A 20,454-nucleotide genomic window follows, 5' to 3' on the forward strand; every position below is an offset into this window, starting at 1 on the left:
ATCGAGCGGTCAATACGGCAATACAATCGCGCCGCGCGCTCTGCGGTCATTTTAGGCCATTGAAAAATCCAGAAGCTACGTGGCCGCGCGCGTTTTTCTGTCGCCTTTCCAAATTCCAGCCAGCCGTAAAAGAAAAGAAGTTCGAGTTTTTAGCACTCAGCGGTGAAATTTGTTTACAGATAATTAGCGAAAAGCCACGGCGGTGCGAACGAGCGTGTCGCGTAGCACCTGCAAGGGAGGGAGCAGTTTTAGCAACGGCTGGAATAAAACCACTGCCGTGTTTTCCTAACTGGGACCCGATGCGTGTGCGTCAAGAAAGACAAAAAGCAACTCCCACTGTCTCTCAGTGGCGCGGTGGGGACATCTAATGGTGACGCAACGTATTGATATTGGAATCACAGCCTCAGGTTATTGTGGGTATAAAGATACAATGTAATACATATAAATCCTTGGTCAAATCTGTAAGCGGAAAGAAAAGAAACACCATTTGCCTCTGTGGTGCCATAGTGCCATCTAGTGGAGACATAATGAAGTCGTATGGATTTGACCAGCAATCATTTATAGTACTGTACTGTATGACGTTAAGCTTTTACAACCCATATTCTTGGTTCTCTCGGTAAAGTCACGTAGAAAGGAAATAATAAAATAATAATAATAAATAAAACAATAACATTCTCACGACGTTTAGATTGCAACACAAGCAATCATCATCAGGTGTGAAAACCACAGCAAGAACATTTTTGAAAAAAGTGGCTGTGGTTTTCACACCTGATGATGATTGCTTGTGTTGCAATCGAAACGTCGTGATAATTTTATTGTTTTATTTTTATTATTTTCCTTCTACGTGACTTTACCGAAAGAACTAATAATATGAATCCCTCACGAAAGCTTTAAATCGAAATTTGACAACCCAGTCAAGAGCTTGGCAAGATGTGGAGTGAATCTCTGAGGATGTTTCTGACGAGTAAGTCGCAGTGGACAGTTGCTCAGTAGACTTTATCATGACCATAAATTACAGAGAAAATAATACATTTGCACTGTAATCTATATCGAATAAATGCACCTTCATTCCGTAACTAAACGTGAAATATTATCTTTAGTCTTTCAGCCTATGGAGTTTCAATAATAATATATCCCAAACAATGTGTTTAAACACGCAAACTATAGACCGGTTTTAAAATCATCTGGATCTCATTAGTCAGTCGTGTTGAACAAACTCTTCTGGATTGAATCTTGACTTAAAGCTTTCGTGACTACAGGGATTCATATTCTTTGGGTCTTTCGGTAAAGTCACGTAGATAGGTTCAAAGAAAATAACAAAATAACTACGTTTCGATCGCAACACAAGCGGTCGTCATCTGGATTGCCAAATGTTATTGGCGATCAGTCCAGCTACAACACAAGGCACTGGTCAATGCAAAAGTTTTGCTGGCTGTAAGGACGTCATATAATCATCCATTGTCTATCCACTGCTGAATGAAGGACTCCCCAGGCCTTCACCATCGGTTATGGTCCTGCAATGCCACAATCGAACCCCCGCCTTCAACACGAACTGTTGTCATTGCTCTTAGCATTAGTCATCCTGCCAAGCTCCTATATAGCTACCAATCTATCACCCGTCTTGTCTACCGGCCATCTTCCCTAAACGGCCGTCCATAAATGACGTCACGCACCTAGGGCGGGGGGGTCAGACATTTGTGACGACTCATACCAGAGGTGGGACAAAGTCATTGTTATGCAAGTCCAAGTCGAGTCGCAAGTCATCAAATTCATGACTCGAGTCTGACTCGAGTCCAAGTCACATGACTCGAGTCCACACCTCTGACTCATACTCTTTGTTTTTTTCGGTAAAATCATGGAAGTAAAAAGTCTAATAAAATACCTACGTGACTTTACCGAAAAAACCAAATAGTATGAGTCCTTGCAGTCACGAAAGCTTCAAAACTAGAATTTGTGACGATGTGTGACATGGGGGGGGGGGTTGAGAAATGTGACGTCACATCAAAATGCGCAACTTCAAATAAATATAGAGAACACGTTCTACTTAATTAAATAGACTTTTTAATGTTTTCTCCTACAACATTAGAGTGCAGCGCCACGTTAAATACGCACTACATTGACAATAGTTTAAAGCGATTTGAAGCATATTCTTGGTTCTTTCGGTAAAGTCGCGTAGAAGGGAAATCATTAAATAACAAAAATAAAACAATAACATTCTCACAAAATTCTCGCAAATTGTTTTATTTTTATTATTTTATTATGTCCCTCCTACGTGACTTTACCGAAAGAACCAAGAATATGAACGTTAACAGAGTTGCTTTTTCGCCATGACGTCACGTCCATCGGGGAGGTCGGTGGGGGGAGTGAGGAGCGCTCCTGCGCTACGAACCCGGCCCGCCCGAGTTCGATTCCCGCTCACGGCCAACACCGGTGACGATTATCTGAGCCGGTCGTGGGCCTCCCTTAGGTCGACTCAGCCGCAAGTGAGGTGTGTTAAACATCGCCACTGGGGAGACAAAGGCGGGCCCGGGCGCGGTGCCGGCCTCGTGCGCCGTGCCCGGCCTTCATTAGGTGCTCGCTCGCAAACACCCCTTGCCCCAACAGTCTCCTCGTGAGCGCGGCGGAGCAAATCTGTTGTTGTCATTTGTTCGTCATCCGCCATCGCATTGGATGATGACGTCACTTTTCGGGCCCCTTGCCCCCCCCCGCGCGATGACGTCATCGCGTCACTTCCGCCCGCGCGATGACGTCATCGCGCGGGCGGAAGTGACGCGAGGCGACGTCGCCATGGCCGCTCCGCCGATGCCGCCGCCGTCTTCCTAAAAGGAATTCGCGGCCGTCGCTGTCGTCGTCGTTGTTGTCGCCGATCGCGGCCGTCGCCTCCACGAGGAGATTCGGCGCAACGCGGCTCGATGGCGGCTTCCTCCGTGTGAGCGAGACGCGCTGAGGGGATTTGTGTGTGTGGGGAGGGTGGTGGCATCGCCCGAGGTAAACTCGCTCCGGTGCTACGGCTCGATGCGGTGGTTATTGTTGTGGTACAATAACAATCAGTTACGGGAGCTGCAATTTGTTTAGCTTTACTTGCGCAATTGTTACGGAAATGCCCCCCCCTTGTAACGTTTAAGAGACTAGGCCAATAGGTGCCGCTTAACGCGAAAGTCGGCCGTTGTGTGACTCGTGGATGGACTGATCTCGCACATGGGAACGTGGAATGGCCCATTACTTGCTCGGGACCGCCAATTGAGCGGTCAGCTGTGGTGAATCCAGCACTCCGCTTTGAGTAAAGAAATCCTTGTATTTTTAACGCGAATGCATGTGCCAAGCAGGCAGTGACCGGCGTGGTGAAGTATGGTCAAATGAACGGACCAGCACGGAGTGGGGGGGAGGCCTCAGCCAGCTTTGGATTGAGAAGGTTGCAGCATTTACATTACTGAGAATAGGTTTTTCCCCTTTTATCTGGCAACAAAACAGGTGTTAAGTTGTTAAAACACCAAACTGAAACCTGATAATATTTGCATTGTCTTATATTATCAGAGTATGATTTTTTTTGTTTGCATTTTGACCACAATTATTGTGGTTAATGCAGACATGATTCCTTGTGGAAGGTTTCAGTTTGGTGTTTTAACAACTTAACACCTGTTTTGTTGCCAGATAAAAGGGAAAAACCCTATTCTCATATCTTGGTACTGGCAAAGAAGGTCCCTTGATTTACATTACTGTCATTAGTAATTTATATTAAACTATATCAAGAGCGATGTTATTGTGACAGTCAAAAGCAAAATGGTCAAAGTGTTTTTGTGTGCGTCAATGAACGAAAGTGCGGCCCTGAATCGGTGTTGGTAATTCCACATTCCTTTGGCCGAGGCCAGTATATCCTTAGCCAATCCATTGCTGACTTGCTCACAGGGTGGTAACAATACTTAACGTTGGTGTCAGGATAATTTCTGCACTTTTACACAAATACTGTACTTAAAACAAAATCACTCCTTAAAAATGTATCGGACCAACATCCCAATGGTGGCAATAGTATGATACCAAAACAATGCTAAATAAAAAATTCAGTTTAGTATTATACAAACTAATTGCATAATGTGTCAAATTGTATATATTGTAATGTAACAGCATTGTAGCATGCATGTTAATACTGTTTTGGTGATAATTAATCTTACACATTCCACGCCTTGTTTTAGTCCTCTACACTGTCCATTGCTTGACCTATGCTTGCCATGCTCCAGCGTCAGATTTCGTCCAAAGTCCGCCACTGTGTGAAGGTTTAAAGGTCATGCCGGTTCCTTTATTTGCACTCGGTAAATATAGAAGCATGCCGCAGAGAAAGATAATAAACAGACTAATATTAAATCTCGACTTAAAGGTTTCGTGACTGCAGGAATTCATACTCTTTAGGTCTTTCGGTAAAGTCACGTAGATAGAAAAATAGTAAATAAAAATCACGACGTTTCGATCGCAACACAAGCAATCGTCTACTGGTGACAAAAATACAGCAGGCGGACTGCTGAGGCAGGAAGAAATATATTCACCTGAAGACGATTGCTTGTGTTGCGAAAGAAACGTCGTGATTTTTTATTATTTCTTTATCTACGTGACTTTACCGAAAGACTAATATTACTCAATCAATACAGTGAAAATGCCAATTTTACTGAAGGTCATTGTGCTTCCCCATTATGCCCTTATGATAATAAAAAAAACACAGTTGCACAGTCAATACCCAACTTCCAAGATCTGTTCTTGCAGTCTTCCTCACCATCATCTTTGGATCTTTCGCTTCATCACCGATCTTCTGCAGGTCCCTGTTTGTAGACCTAGTCGTGTGTGAATGAACATTAGCAGGTGAGGACTCATTATGGGAAGAAGTTTAGATTGCAAGGGAGTCCTTGAATAATGTTTAAGTTCCAAAAAGACATTCGTCCATTCAGGATAGGTTTTCCCTACAGGCTGATGAAATAGTCACGTTTACGTGTGTCAAAACTTTTCGACAATGAAGTAAAGTGTGTATTGGCAGCTTACCTACTTTACCACTGGTTGTGTAAGAGCAACTGTGTCATGAATATACAGTGCAGGTCCTTGTCCTATACACACGAGTAACCTTTAGAACCAGGCTATAGAGCCCATTGAGGCAAACGTCCGTTTTTTAACACTTTTATTTCAATTGGAACCTGAGATAATATTTAGTTTACTCGGAAAACCTTCACTGAATGTCAAACTCCTTTTCAGGAGCTTCCTGTTTGTCCGATTTTTTGAGTACTGTATTTCGTATTGTGTGTTGAAGGAAACCAAAGTATCCAGACAACCCAGTAATGCTCAGTACTGTACACACAAAAAACTGCTCAGATACTTGTGATAATGACTACCACATGCACCTCATGCACGTACTTCAAGATGGGTGTTGTACACATGTGATGGCTCCTTGTGTGTGTGATCCGCCAACTCCCACCACCGGGTAATTCGATTTCAGGAATTCTCCACCACTGTCATTTCAAAGGACGTCTTAGCACTTTGCATGGTATAGCTCTCAGATGTGTTTTCGAGTTGTATCGCGTGTTGTTTTGCATGGTGCCAGACGTTTCGCTGCACGTGCTGAGAGCCTTTTCAGGAACTAAAACTTTTTCGGACCATGTACTGGGAGCTTCGTCATGCCAAACAACATTTTGGCACAACCCGAAAACAGATCATAACTATTTAGCACAATGGCGAAAACCTACGCAATAACATCTATCTTGCTACTTGAGTGTGATGATATACACCCCTAATGCATTGAATTGGATGTGAAGCCACTGGATCACATCGGAGAGCTAAAATCGAATCCTCATTTTTTATTTAAAGTTTCCCTCCTAAGGTGTTGATCTTTTGCACTTGTTTGCTACCAGTTCTCTACTTTGTACCCTGAATCGCAGTTGGCTGTGCTCGCGTGGGTACAACAGAGCGTTCATCCCGTCGTTGTTGTTGCCTTGTGTCTCATACCTGTCAACCCCTTGTCACAGTGCCCTAGCCCTACCTTATTATGGACCGATTCAGACCTTCTTGGTCACGCCCGTGCCCTTATAAATCTCAGCGTTCATCCTACAAACTCCCATCATGAGGGAGAAACACAAACAAGTAGACGAAAAAAATGTTGCCTGTATTGAAACGGATGTACGCCGTATGGAGCTGAAAACTCAATTTCCCCGTACAAGAATACGGATAAACCGTATGGGTTGACAGGTATAGTGTCTGTACAGTACCTTTGTGTATTTTACTATGCAGTATTTCAGTTTACGTGTCTGCCTGTGCTTCTTTCAGAATTCAATGTTTCAGTATTTTTCACACATCTTGAGTAATAGCGCTTACCAATTAATGTTAAATGTGCCTTAGGATTTTAAGATTATTTTATAGGAATATCATAGTCCATATCCTAATGGTGTCACTTCACTGCATATACCTTGATTCCAGTGTAGTTCAACTGATGCTTTGTGTCTGCTACTGCATGTATGCTTGTCATTAAGACAAACCTCAGAGCTGCATGACTGTAAATACTAATTTAGTAATCCACTAAAGGCCAGAGTTTATTGGCGATTAGCTACTATAATAACTATATACTCATTTATGGATTTTAACACATCTGTTGTGCTTTTAGCTTTATAATTATTAGTTAATAGGATTATCTGACAGTATGAACCTTTGGCTTTCTAAGAATGGTTTATTTTCTGTTTGTACTGTACTGTTTTGCACTTGACTTTTTTGTTATCTTTGCATTCTTCATGTTTTATTTACTCCAAGTGTCCTGTGCTTTTGTCTAAGACATACATTGTCTCGGTCTGTTCATGTCTGTGCTACTGCTGGTTCGTTAAATGAGTTTGCATTTAACTAACTAGTCTGAAGGTTGACATAAATACATAAAGAGGTAATGTGGGAAGTGTGGGTAGTGGTGGTACAGTATTGTATTTGCCACACTGCCATGGGTTACACTCTTGGACATGCACATAAGTGGTCGTTGCGTCTGAACCAGGTGTGGTGTTTCCCTAGGTTGAATCAGCCTAAAAATGAGTGCCCAATGCAGCGTGTGCATTTTGTTGTCATGTGAAAATAATTAAAAGAGCAATATATCACTCCTCTGTCAATCCACTTCTTGATAAAGGTTTCCCCACACCATGTCGGTTATAGGAGTTGTAGTGCGATACTTCACATAGCTAGTCAGTTTGGTTTGGTGGCTAGGGACCGTTTCAAATATCACTTGGCACTTGATGTTAGCCATGGTTGCTGGGTTCATAGTGCAGTGCGCCAACCACTGCCACAGCTTCACCCATAAAACGAGTCAGGCACTTGCTATATAAATAAACAAATACTGTGAAGACAAAGGTGGGGAGGTGTGGTGCTGGTTCCACACTTTGTCCTTGGCAATGCCAGCCTCAACAGGTGCTCCCTAAGTGTCCTTTCCAACAGAAATCATAGTAAACTGGTAAAACAAAATTATCTTCGTGTGTGCACAAATTTTCTCCATTCTTTTCCATTTCAGGTCAATAGAAAATGTTTTGTAGATAGAAGGCTATTCACTTAAGCTCGAAGAATAGCAACTTCCATTTTTTTATCTCAGTTTATTTGCTTGTGCTTTTGAACGCATCAAATATGAACTAGTGTTGTTGTTGAATTATGTATTATGATGACTAAAAGATGCTTTGATATTTTTTATTCTTGACAGATCAAGGAAGAAAAACTGAAGTGAAAAGAAGCAACTGGGTCTTCGAGAAGAAATCACTGAAAGCCTTTTGAAGATTTACAACCACTGACCTTTTCTGACAAGGCCAAACATGGCATCAGGCTTCAGTGGGAAGGTAAAACCCCATGTAGTTTGCTCTTTACTCAGTAGGTGAACAATGCACACTCTATCATCGGTGCTGATTTTTTCACATGGGCAAAGATTTTTGTAAGATGTAAATCTTCAGTGGAAATTTTTATTCAGCTGCAAAGGTACTGCATGACTCGGGTGACAGTTGATCCTTGCGATATTGGCATCTCTCCCCAATCAAGTTCTGAGGAGCATCACTTGTTAATATGTGTTTAGTACAGAGTACAGGCGGCAGACCTTGTTTAGCGTCACCCCATAGAACGCTGATTTGTAATATCCCTTTTTGTCCTGGAAAACATTTTAACCAAAAATGTATAATCAAAACATATTAAGCGCTTGCGAGCGAGAATACACAGCAGCAGCGCTGGCCGGGGAAACGTACCCGTCCCCAGCATCTGCTCCACCAACGAGAGAGACGTACGCTGTGAGCCAACCATACTCCACCCCACGCGATTCGATTATCGCGATTCGTGGTCACGATTACATAAAAAAATTATATTTTTTCAACGTTATGATGGTGCGTTTAGCCAGGTGAGAACTCACGAGACCAGGATAAGAGTCTCAGGCTCTGCCGAAAAGAAACATCACCATAGAAATGTTCAGGGCGTCCCTAAGACCCAGATTGGGAGCACAACAGCTCCAACCTCGTCTCTCACCGCTGCCTTGTCGGAGTACAGTATAATGTACTCATGAGTAGAGTATACTCATTGATGTTATAAATGAGGATTTGTATTTATTAAATGTTTACCATCCGTATAATTGTTAGCAATCCTGCTGATACCCCAATGAAGCCCTCATATATTGCTCATACGAAAGAAATAACGCTGTCGGGAACGCATTTTCTTAAATATAACGGTATAATGACCCCTTTTTAGCCCTGACAGTTGTTGAGCACAGGCCCAAAGTCTCAACATTACAAATGGCCAGCAACAAAAACCACTGCCTAAGTTGTAATATACAGATTAGAGATGAGACATTTCTTGAATTGAGTAACAGTTTGGGAAACGAGATGATGGAAGAGGATGTCAAAGTCGAGCAGTCCAAGTGAATAGGCTGGAAGAGAAGTGTTATGACCTGCAGTGTGGTGGTGGAACACAGTGGATTAGACAATATTGTCAGTCTGGTAGAATGAGTCTTCAACATGGGTTGTGGAATCGTTGAGTGAAGTTTATGGAAACAGTAACCATCTGTCACAAAATCAGCCAGAATCCATCCAATGTCATCAGCGTCATAATAGACACTGATCAAGATGAAGAGATCCTTACTGTCATTGTCTTTAATGCCACCACATCTCACAATTTCTTCCCTCTGCCATATCTCACAACTGTTGCAAAGTCAAAATCTGATCACCACAGTCTGCTCCTGCATTATCCCACAATCTGTATGTATGTTGAATTTCTTTTGTACCATACGTAGCCTACCATGCTAATCGGAGGTGCCAACTGTGCGAATCTTGACACACGGGCAACGGAACATTGAGGATAGCAGGGGCAAAATGCCCCCAAACTTTATGACAGTTGACATGTACAACATGCAGTGACTACTGAAAAGCATTCATCGAAATAACTTTCATTCACCCTCGTGTGTGTATATACAATATATACTGCCCCCCCCATTTCCTATTTGCCTCATCTGCCAAGAAAAATGTTCCGTACATGAGTGTGGGGATACTGGCGATACCTTGCTTTGAGCATGTTTGCATTTATTCTCACTTGTGACCACCACTGGCGTGCAGAGAGCGGGGGAGGGCGACGAGAGGCGAGGAAGCGCCAATGCCGGGGATAGCGGTGGCCAAGCATCGCGGGTGGGCCCCGGCAAGAAGCAACTGCCGCCCATCCCCCGGCAGCAACCGTCGGCATCGACACCAAAACCCCTCTCCCCGCCGACCGCGCCGGCCAATGCCTCCAATGGAACGCACGCCGCATACGGGCCCTACTTCCTCGAGTACTCTCTCCTCTCAGAATTGTGAGCAGCTGTCGGCCGTGGACTGGAAGCCATCTTTAAAAACGGATGCCGCCACCACCACCAATGCAGTGGGACATTACGTTTATATCAGTGTTGTTGCTTCTGAGTTAATATGGTGGTTAAAATCTGTTCCTCCAAATGTTAAATGCCTCTCAAAACCGAGCTCTGCTCCAGGGCAGCTTGTCACCATTGCAGGTTTTTTTTATCCTCTCCCTGCATATGGTTCCATAGACCAACATGGGCTGGGTTGCAGTTTAAACTAAACTTTTTATTTTAACAGGTAAGGTCCACTGAGCTATATAGCTCTTTTCAGAAGCGACCTGGCTACACATCATAGCGCAACTAAGTGACTTATGTGGATATTTATAGCAGCCAAATACTCAACACACGTTTAAAAATGTGGAGGGAAAAACAAGGAGGATCCTTAAAAGAAATCCATGTGACCACGGGGAGAACATACAAACTCCAAATATACAGGTGTCAGGGTCGGGATTGAACCCACGATCTCCTGTATACCAGGCGAGGTAGTTAACATCTCTCCACCATGGCAACTATGATGTAGCTGGAACTATATAGCTGGGACTGGCGCTCTCCTTGCTTGTGAGTGCAGTATCGAGACTGGGTTAGTGTCGACACTCTTTGGAGTTCTCACTCTGCACACGTGCGGTGCAGGAATGACACATAAACGAGTGAGAGAGAGAGCCGTGTCCACTCGGACACTGATTACATGTTAAAGGTGCACTAATACCTACGGATAGGGGCACCAATGTACTCATAGCTGTGCATATGGAAACACCAATGTTTTCAACTAGTATTTGTTTTAAAAAATGTAAGCCCCGGATTGCTTTTGCCTACTGAGTTTTTATAAGGGTGTGGTGGTATTATTGTGCGCGTATGGATTAACGGGCTGAGATCATCAAATCTCTTGCGCATGACGACCTCGTATAATTAGCCTCTGGTGGGGTCCCAAGATTCCAGCAGCGCTGTGTCATTACTTTGACATGGCGTATTATTAGTCGTCTGTACCACTGAGCCATCTAGAAAAATGATTTTGATCCTTTAATTACAGTTTAACTGGCACGCATAATTTAATTCCGCGTATAATCAACGTGTGGCTAATCAAGGTTCTGCTCTATTTGCGTTTTACTATGCAGTGCTCTTTTGGTCAGACAGAAGCTCCCTGGAGTATATGTGCAGCCATCGTGCAAGTCTGCCCTCAGTAAGTGGTCCTGGAGCATTGAGCACTCACGTGAAATAGGACTGAATAATGTGATAGAAGCATAATTGTTTTCTTACCGCGTTCCAGTTATCATGCCAATGTGGTATCACACTACCTTATAGGCCAAAGTCCACCACCCATGAAGTTGCTTCTACAGAGGCAGCAGCATCCTTGGCAATCCAATCCCGTGCCCCTTTATTTTATTTAGCGATGCCAAGCTATTCAGGCACATCTTGTCCAGGAAGTGTTTGTTTTCAGGTGCTGATTGGTGGCATTCGTGAAATATTTAGAAGCACAAAGTCTACCTTGGTGTCCAGTTTCAGCCCATGGCAGGAGCGCAACAAGGAATACTCGCAGTCAGATTCTGCTACTCAGAAGCACACAGCAGATAGAACACAACAAAACTTGTTTTCAGGGTACAGAGTCTGATTTCAAGTTTAATAAAGCTATTTTTGTATACATTTTATTACCAGAGGCTCTGTGTCTATAATATAAATTGGTTTGCAATAGAGCTGGAATAATAAAAGTAGACAAGAGCTGACAGGCTTCTTGAATAGACGCAGGTTATATAAGGGAGGAAAGACAATAGAAGAGATGGAGTTTCATTAGCAACGTGTGCAGAGAAATAGAAATGTTCCATCCTGCACACAGCATGGATGAGAAGCCAGCCACCGTATAGACCGCATTTCTAGAAATCAAAAGGCATGCAGTTTAATGACCTTGCTGGTGGTAGAAGTTTGAATATCGCAGCTTGCATCACATGACTGCGCAGTTTGAATATTGTAATGTGCTCACAGTTGACCTCACAAAGAATATACAATTATTCTACATGGTTGCACTTGATTTGACCAAGCAGTCCCAGTGGAATATGCAACAGAGTCGGAGTGAAATATTTAATCTTTTGCACAGCTCTGAGCCACCTGTTAGTGCTAGATAAAATTATCTCCTTGAAGAATAATAAAATAATCTGGGGAAGCCCGCTAGTGCCTCATTCCAGAGCTCTTTCCGTTAAGGTGCCTTCACTGTCTTCCTGTAAGTAGTTTATGGTGATAGCCTTCATCAGTTCTGTAGTTTCAGTGGAGGCGAGATAACTCAGGCAGGCTCTTAACATCTTGGTTCGAACACCAAGCCAGCATCACTAACATTCTGTATTTGAGAATTCGGTTAAGTAAATTGATGGTCTTAGCTTTGATCAACAATGGATGCATACACACATCAATGTGATTTATTTTTATACCTAATTTAGAATTTTCCTCTTCTAAAACATGAAATGTCCCTTTATATTATTATCATTGTTTGCATATCTACAGGGATGTCAAATTGTCTTCAATGAGAGGGGACTTTTAAATTACTTTAGTCGCAATATTTTGCTGTCTTTTCTTGGATTTTCTGTTTGCACATAGTCACTTTAAGATGTTTTCTTGTTCATGTTTTTGTTTTTTGTTTGTTGTTGTTGCACCCGATTCAAGAGCCGAATGGCTCACAGGGCTATACCAAATACATGAAACTGAAAACTGAAATAATATTCTGGGGCTATTTTCACTGATATGAAATCTGACGGTTTACTTTGTGGGAACTCAACATGGGTTGTCCTTTAGACAGACTCACTCCCGCCATAAGAATGTATCATTTCCACCACTGAACCAGCGCTTTATACAGTTGAGCGCCTCCCCACGCTATGTTTCAGTGGAAAACCACTTTTTACATTTGATATCATCACCCGTGATCAATCCACTGCTGAATGACGGAAAAAGTAAGTAGCCATGTTGAGGACATGGGGAGGGATGATGGCCGGTAGTCCAGGCTCGTGATGGAGTGGCAGACAAATCGACAAACACACCCGAGAGAGTACGCCTGTCTCAGAGATGAAGCAATGAAGTCAACACGTGTGCAGGTGCTAAATGGGTTGTTGCCTTGTGGGCCCGAGCAGGATGAAAATGGCGACATTTTATGTCGTTAAAGTGTCTTGCCTGTTCTTAACACATTAACTACATGTCTGATCTGTTTTCACTGCAGCCTGGTTTGGTGTAATCTTCATCCGGCAAGGCCTGTACCAAGACGGCGTGTTTAAATTCACCGTCTACATCCCAGACAATTACCCTGATGGAGACTGCCCTGTGAGTCCCCCATCTCAGTATTGGTTCATTAGAGGGAAACCCCATCCTAAGGACAGAAGGGGCAATGTGACACTCACGGGACACTCATTACTCACCACTCACTTGATACTCACACATATCTTGGACTCACCTAGACACTCACCACACACATGACACACACACACCCTTCACCTGACACTCTTTACTCACCGGATACTCAACTTACCTGACATTCCTGGCCCTTGCCACATACTCGCCACTCACGTGATACTACTCACCTGAAACTCGCATGCGCTGGTTAGACACTGCTCAGCAGTCACCACTCATACACCACACTCATCAGACACTCACCTTAAGCTTTAAGTGAATTTTGCATGGCATGCATCTCCCTTCTCTGGTTCCCCGTTTGCTGTAGAAGTTACAATCTTATAATGGGACCAAGTCTCTTGTTACCACCACCAAGTACTGCACACCTGAATGTATTCAATTATTTATTAAATCATCAATTAAAATCGATTGTTTTTCACTCACTATGCATGCATTGAACCATGTACGTGAGAATAAATAGTTTACAATTTAGTCACAATGAATGTCCATGTTATGTTTAGGCTAAATGAGAATATGAAACTGCAAGTGAGACAGAGAAATGTCAATAAACCATACAAACCAGAGACTCAAATTAAGAAAACAAATATTTTTTTCTTGGATCGAATCGTGACCTGATGACAACCCATTAAATTGTCGTGGGAATGAATCTTGGCATGCCTGCAAATCAGGCGGTACTATTTTCATCGGCGCTAAGGGAGGAATGGACTAAGCCAGTTTGGACTGGGCCTTGAATTCATAATACATTCTAACATGATTCCTGAGTCATATTGACTGCTTAAGCAAAAAGTATGCTTGCTGTTAACTGGGGAAAACTGGTAAATTATTTTTTAAGACCCTAAAGTAATTTCAGTGCAGACTGTAAGGATTTTAAAACTTCTAACCATTTCCAACTGTACACAACAATTTCTGGCTGGATGGAATGGTTGACGGAATGCCCCAATCCATAATTCCAACAGACTTGGTAAAATGAGTACCATTTTGTGGGAGGACAACAGCAGTTGTCAGATATGTAATGATTCACTCGTACACAATTCCATTTGTGTTCAAGATTTGGGTCCATGATTCGATTCGAGGATCTGTATATATATTTTGCTGTTGTGGCTCATGTGGAATCTTTAGCGGATACAATGTTTTCAGGATCCATGTACAATGTTTACGAATTAATCGTAATATTTCCAATTATGCAAAGCTTTATGAACGAATTTTTTTAATCTCGATAAACAATTCGTCATTGGTATGCATAGCGATAGTCCTGTGGATCGAATGTGAGACTGCTCCCTGTCACGGTGGCTCAGGGCTGCCAAAAGTGGTTAGCACCACCCGACTGGCCATATCAGGGCACAGGCACTTTGATGTGAGTGAGGCTTTGCCTCTGTCTACCTGCGCCGCCTTGGTCTCCCTTCTCACCACTCTGATCTCTGTGCTCTAGAGACTGGTGTTCGACTGGCCAGTCTTTCACCCGGTCATTAACGAAACCACCGGGGAGCTGGATGTCAAAAGGGCTTTCAACAAGTGGAGGTATGTATCTACGCACACAACTATGAACTAGAATACCTGTGTGTGTGTGTGTGTATCTACGCACACAACTATGAACTAGAATACGTTTTCATATTCTTTGGGTTTTTCGGTAAAGTCACGTAGATGGTAAAAAGAAAATAACAAAAAACTACGACGTTGCGATCACAACACAAGCGATCTAAACGTAGTTTTTTGTTATTTTCTTTTAACCATCTACGTGACTTTACCGAAAGACCCAAAGAATATGAATTCCTGCAGTCATGAAAGCTTTAAGTCAAAATGTGTTTTATTTCATCAGATAAGGCCCACAGAGCTATACAGCTCTTTTTCAGTCGTGACCTGGCCACAAATGATAGCTCAACGAAGTGGTTTATCATGTGGAAATGTATTGCAGCCAAATATCCTAAGCGCACATTTCTAAATGTGGAGGGGAAAACCAGAGGACCCGGAGAAAAATCCACGAGACCACGGGGAGAACATGCAAACTCCAAATATACAGGCGTCAGGGTCGGGGTCGAACCCACGAGCCCCTGCATACCAAGCGAGGGAGTTCCCGCCACCGCAGCACCGATGTGCATGGCGTTCACGGAAGCTGTGCTATTCTCGTTATTCCCAGCCTGCAATGGAGAATCCTTAAAAACACGTTCCTTCGGAGTGGGCAGGTAGGAACTTGGTTGGACAGCGCGGCGTTCAGGTGGGGGGGGCAGTTGGATGAGTGGGCGTGTTGACCCTTCCCCCCCTTCCCCCCCACCCTCCCCGACATCGTCAACCAATCGCGGCGTAGCTCGGTGGTCGGTGGGGAGGGGCATGGGTGGGCGGAATTCCGGATATGCACGACAGACAAATAATCCCTGGTGGGCAGTGTGGAACCTGTTGTTCCTACCTGTATCAAATTTTATTCCTGGCAGGAATGTGGTTGGGTCCCGACCGAGTCTAGCCCGGCGTGGCATCCAGGCAACAAGCGGTGGATAGACTGTGTGTGGGGCCTTGCTGGCCGCGTGGAATCGCTATTGAAACTTATGGCTGATGCCTCTTTCATTCTTTTGGCAATTCTGGTCGATACCATCCAGATGATATTGACCTATGGAGTATTTAAAGTAAACATATTGGGCGTCTATATCTATTTTTAAATCAGCATTGGGGGGGTACTCATCACCACTGATAGCCCTGAGCTAGTCTTGAAAATGACTAATTTCTATTGTATGGACCATTGGTGCTGCATACAACCACCATCCAGTGAGTGGTATTCGTTTTATTTCCGCTAGAGAGGTCGGTTGAGCCCACACCTGACTGGGGTTCAAACTCTCAAACATGTAATTGTGTACCCATCTCAGGCCTACATAAGACCTTGTTTCAGTAGCTTTCTCTCTTTCTCTCTCACCTGAAGACGGTCGCTTGTGTTGCGATCGAAACGTCGTGATCTATTGATTTTCCATCTACGTGACTTTACCGAAAGAACCAAAGAGAATGGATTCTTGCAGTCACGAAAGCTTCAAAGTAAGATGTAATTGTCAATTGAGTTCATCTATTTACCTATAGTGATATGCCTTATGAATATTAGATTAGCGTTGTAAAATAAATATTTATCACTTTTTAAATGTTTATTTTTTATACTTTTGTCATCAAGTATACAATGTTTGCATTCTATTTGCTTAAATGGCTTCCACCTCAGAATACTATTGTCTCTTTTGCCTTCTCTTACAAATGAGATGCTCTGCTCTCACTCGGTATTAAATTAACCATAATTAGAATATCCATCTGCCTGGACTGTTGGTTTATTCATGCATCAGCTACATTGGAGTGAATAATCACGTTTACTCTGACAGCGGAATTCATTTCTCATGTGTGCGTTTGTTTATTTCCCTAACCCCTTTACTCTTTAGGCGTAATCAGAACCACATCTGGCAGGTTATGCTGTACGCCAGGCAAGTCTTCTACAAGATTGAGACATCCAACCCACTCAGCACGGAGGCAGCTCTTCTGTGAGTTCCTGCTCTTCCATATCGTCTCAAAGAGCCTCGCTGATGTAACCCCTCGCTCCACTCGTTGTGAGCATCGCTCCTCTGCCCTCCGTTGTTGTTGGAGAGCGACTGCCTCCAACTGCCCAGTAGCAGCGTCATTCACGAGCCTCCTCCTAGCACCACCCCCGTCCCTACCCACCACCTCCGATTAGCACGGTTGGCTACGTACGGTGTGAAAGAAGTTCACGGTCAGTTTATACATATCCCGTTGGCTCCCCTTGCTGTTAACACGCTGAGACAAGCCTGTGAAGAGAATTGCACTTATTGCCGAGTGTCTAGTAATGTGAGTCGGCATTGAGGTTGAGCTCTCTGTGTTTAGCAATCCAGATGTCCAGTATGTGTCGTGTATTCGAATATAGGTAATTGATTGCAATTCTCCATCCCAGGTATGAGAAGGACATTCAGCAGTTCCGGAGCAAGGTTATGGATTCGGTGAAACTATGCAACAGTCACATCTTTGACCCTCCCAAGATTGAAGATGCCTATGCAATACGGTATGACCTCCCGCTTGTCCATTGCTGTTATTTAAAGTCACACACGTTAACCATACTAGAGGTTGTTGGGTTAGATCGCGTGGATATAAATGTGTCGTTTAACCTGCCACTAAGGGGTCTGTCTCATCAACAAAACATGCCAATTAGTTACTAGTTCAGCACAACCGGTGTGTTGGAGTGTAAACCTTAAAACCTCTTTTTTATATTGGTCGCGAAAGCCTTCATGTTCAACACATTAAGTTAAACCCCTTAAAAAGGCAAAACGAACTGCTAACTATTGACAGTTAATGGAGCGTTCCCAGTATTTTTGGATGATTGTTTTTGAGCCCCAATTTTCGTGGCTTTGTTGCACCCTGGTGAAGAATGGGTGATACTATGATTTACTGTGTAAGACTCATGTTGAGCCTTGGACAAACCTCATCTCGCTTCTCAAACATGCAAGGAGTGGTGCTCCAAATCCATTGGTGGTCCTGAGCCATTGGTTTAAATTCGACATTCCTATGGCAGAGATGAGTGTCTCCTTAGAACAACCCCTGTTGACTTCCCACGTCTTCATGTTGTTAACCGTGGAGGGCTGATTGGCTGAGTCAACTAGCGAACACGCAGCCTCTTAACTCCAGTGGCACTCGGCTGGATCGAAAGTTAACCTTCGACACTCACGGGAATTCTATCATTCTCGGGGTTCAGTATAAATGGTGTCATTTGTTACCCCCTCCATTCACCACACCGGATATCACTGTGCTGTGTTTGCTCTGGCAAATTTTAACGACTCTATTTTTAGTTAAATGTGGTGACTTAATTGTTTTTCACTCGTTAAAGTTGGCAGCTTTTACGTTATTCGGATTTAACAACCAAAAATTTGACCACATGGAAGGATGAATAAAATCTAATTTGTGCCTTATTCAATTGTCTCTTTTATTTAGGTATAGACCAGGTGATTTGGATCAAGAAATACACAAAGAAATTGACCAATTGTTCCAAGCAGGACTGTACTGAATAACAGTGATGTGATCCAACAAAGTTTATTTTTCTGGGAAAATAAAAAATGTTGATAGTAATATCTTGGGAACATTGTACCAAGCACAATTTGTGCAGTGGACAGGTGATAGTGTATTGAATTGACGCTTGTGTGCCACACGTGTGCCAGTTGTACCTGGGGATGCACAAAGTATGCATTTTATAGAGGCTTCACAAGAAAGTGAAGCCTCTATAAGAAAGTGAAGCTTTTTAAGTCACGGAAATATCCTTGTGGGCTACGTTTAGGCTTGCAGGCCCACGTTCGACACCCTTTGCTCTTGACAAGCTATCTTGTGAAATGTGTGCTGACAAAGGTGTTTTGCCTTGTTCAGGTTTTCTCCATGGAATCCCCAACTGCATGAAGGTGCCAGAGAAAAGATGTTGTCTCCAAAGGTAAGTCCAGCAGCCCTGTCTGTATTCAGCGATGCCGGATTTTAACTACCGAATGAGGCTTGCGATTGCAGAGAACTCAAGATGAATGAGTAGTAAACAGGTGGTGTTGTAGCAGATTGCTCAACTCTTTGTCGAGGTTCAACTCAGCCCATCATCCCTTCAGAATTGTTTAATGAACAGTCCCACTTTGCGGAAAATGAACGGTGGTCGGTCCTTTGAACAGACTATTAACTACCACAGCACCTCACGGGCTTTCAATCATAAGGCTCAGGGCTGCCAACATTTGTAACCAACACTTATTTGAGCCCAGATAACTTTGCTTTCATTATGGGCCAGCCCGTTAAAAGTGAGCTTTTCTATGTACAATAATCGCTGTTTTAACACGGTAGATGCGTTCCTGAAAAGTGTCATGTTAAGCGAGGAATTACTGTACTAAATCACATTTGCATAAACTGGGGTTTAAATGTGCCACCTTAGATTGAGTCAAACAAATATATTAGATTTAAAAATAAAATACAATGAGTGGTTATAACACCTTACATTTCATCGTCTCAACCTGTAGACCCTTAGCAATGAATGCACATTTAGTGATGAAAGTGTCGTGAAGCTGTAATGTAATTGCATGCACGTGGACGCGCTTGTTTTTTTTTCCTTTGTTGAGTAGAAGCCAGAGGAACCGCACTCGAGAAACGCAGGCTTGTCTTGGGTGAAGCCTGGCACGACGCAGCCTTTCAGCAAAGACGAATCGCCCTTCTGAGACGTGGCGCTGAGCGGCCTGCGAGAAATTAAAGAACATTGTCAGCATCAGACGGATTGCACTGCACACTTTGCTCTTTTCAAGTATTCTGCCGAGTCTCCACCAATGACAAAGCAAAACGGCACAGTCTTTAGGAATGCACTGCGTGCTCTGCGTGAATGGCTGGGAAACCTCCACTTTGTATCTTTTCTGCCTTTCCGAGGGTCGCATTTGTTTTTACAATGAAATTCAGCCATTCTTGCATCTTGCAACTAAAAGACCTCTTTTGCAAAATGCATTGGCAAAGGAAACAAACAAACAAAGATCTGCCGAGTGTGTTTGCGAACAAACAATAACATTCATTCCGTCTTAAGAAAGGGCGACTGCCCTTTCCTGTGTTGTTGCTTCTTCTTGCAGTGCCTGCGCGCTTTTCTCTGAAGCCACGCGCACCAACGAGAAGCACGGAATCCACCGCTCTGCTCACGCTCGCACAAGAAAACGCGCGCGCAATGTGCTTTTTTTACGCAAGAATCCAAAAGGACACTTCCAAGCGACTAATGTTGCCGGTTGCTGACGTGGCATTCAATGATAGAGCCTGACATCCTTGACACGTGTTCAACACTGACTATCTTAATGTGAGGACTTCTGCGATCGTCGTCCGAAAACATTTTCTGCGGTCAAACATGACTTCACTGCAGTTGACATTGAGAATCATGACTCATTCCATGGAAAGAAAAATATCGAACCGCTTTGCAGCTCATCCTCTTCCCACCAAAAAAACGCAACGGCTTCATTGTGTTTATCATTTTGATTTATATACAGTAAACTTTATTAACCGCTATTCAGTTGCATGTGTGGGACTATTTATTTGAGCCGTGGGTATGGGGTATGTGGTAGAGAATTTCGGTTCGTGGTCAGAAGTTTGTGAATTTACATCCTTTGTCAGGAGTGGATGCTGCCTACAATCCCTCCAGGGTTGATAAAATGAGTACAACTCTATGGGAAGTCAACAGTGGTATTCCCATACAGAGACCAATCCTTTTAACA

The 20,454-nt window shown here is 43.3% G+C and overlaps 1 protein-coding gene across 3 annotated transcripts; it reads left to right on the forward strand.

The window, feature by feature from the left end:
* The first annotated feature begins 2,751 nt into the window (after positions 1-2,751).
* AKTIP (AKT interacting protein) lies at positions 2,752-20,248 on the forward strand. Of its 3 annotated transcripts, none has more exons than XM_078606614.1 (10): positions 2,752-2,988; positions 7,694-7,826; positions 9,576-9,805; positions 10,960-11,024; positions 13,041-13,141; positions 14,658-14,746; positions 16,630-16,728; positions 17,154-17,261; positions 18,611-18,671; positions 19,336-20,248. In XM_078606614.1, the coding sequence occupies exons 2-10, from the start codon at positions 7,803-7,805 to the stop codon at positions 19,426-19,428; spliced, it is 870 nt and encodes a 289-aa protein (XP_078462740.1). In that variant the 5' UTR covers positions 2,752-2,988; positions 7,694-7,802; the 3' UTR covers positions 19,429-20,248. The 3 variants fall into 3 exon arrangements, with proteins under 3 accessions (XP_078462740.1, XP_078462741.1, XP_078462742.1); XM_078606615.1 differs by having other exon boundaries at positions 2,752-2,929; XM_078606616.1 differs by lacking the exon at positions 2,752-2,988 and adding an exon at positions 6,091-6,219.
* The last annotated feature ends 206 nt before the right edge of the window (positions 20,249-20,454 follow it).

The sequence above is a fragment of the Lampetra planeri genome, chromosome 26 (assembly GCF_965212315.1).
Source record: "Lampetra planeri chromosome 26, kcLamPlan1.2.h2, whole genome shotgun sequence".
In the NCBI taxonomy this organism is placed as follows: Eukaryota; Metazoa; Chordata; class Hyperoartia; order Petromyzontiformes; family Petromyzontidae; genus Lampetra; species Lampetra planeri.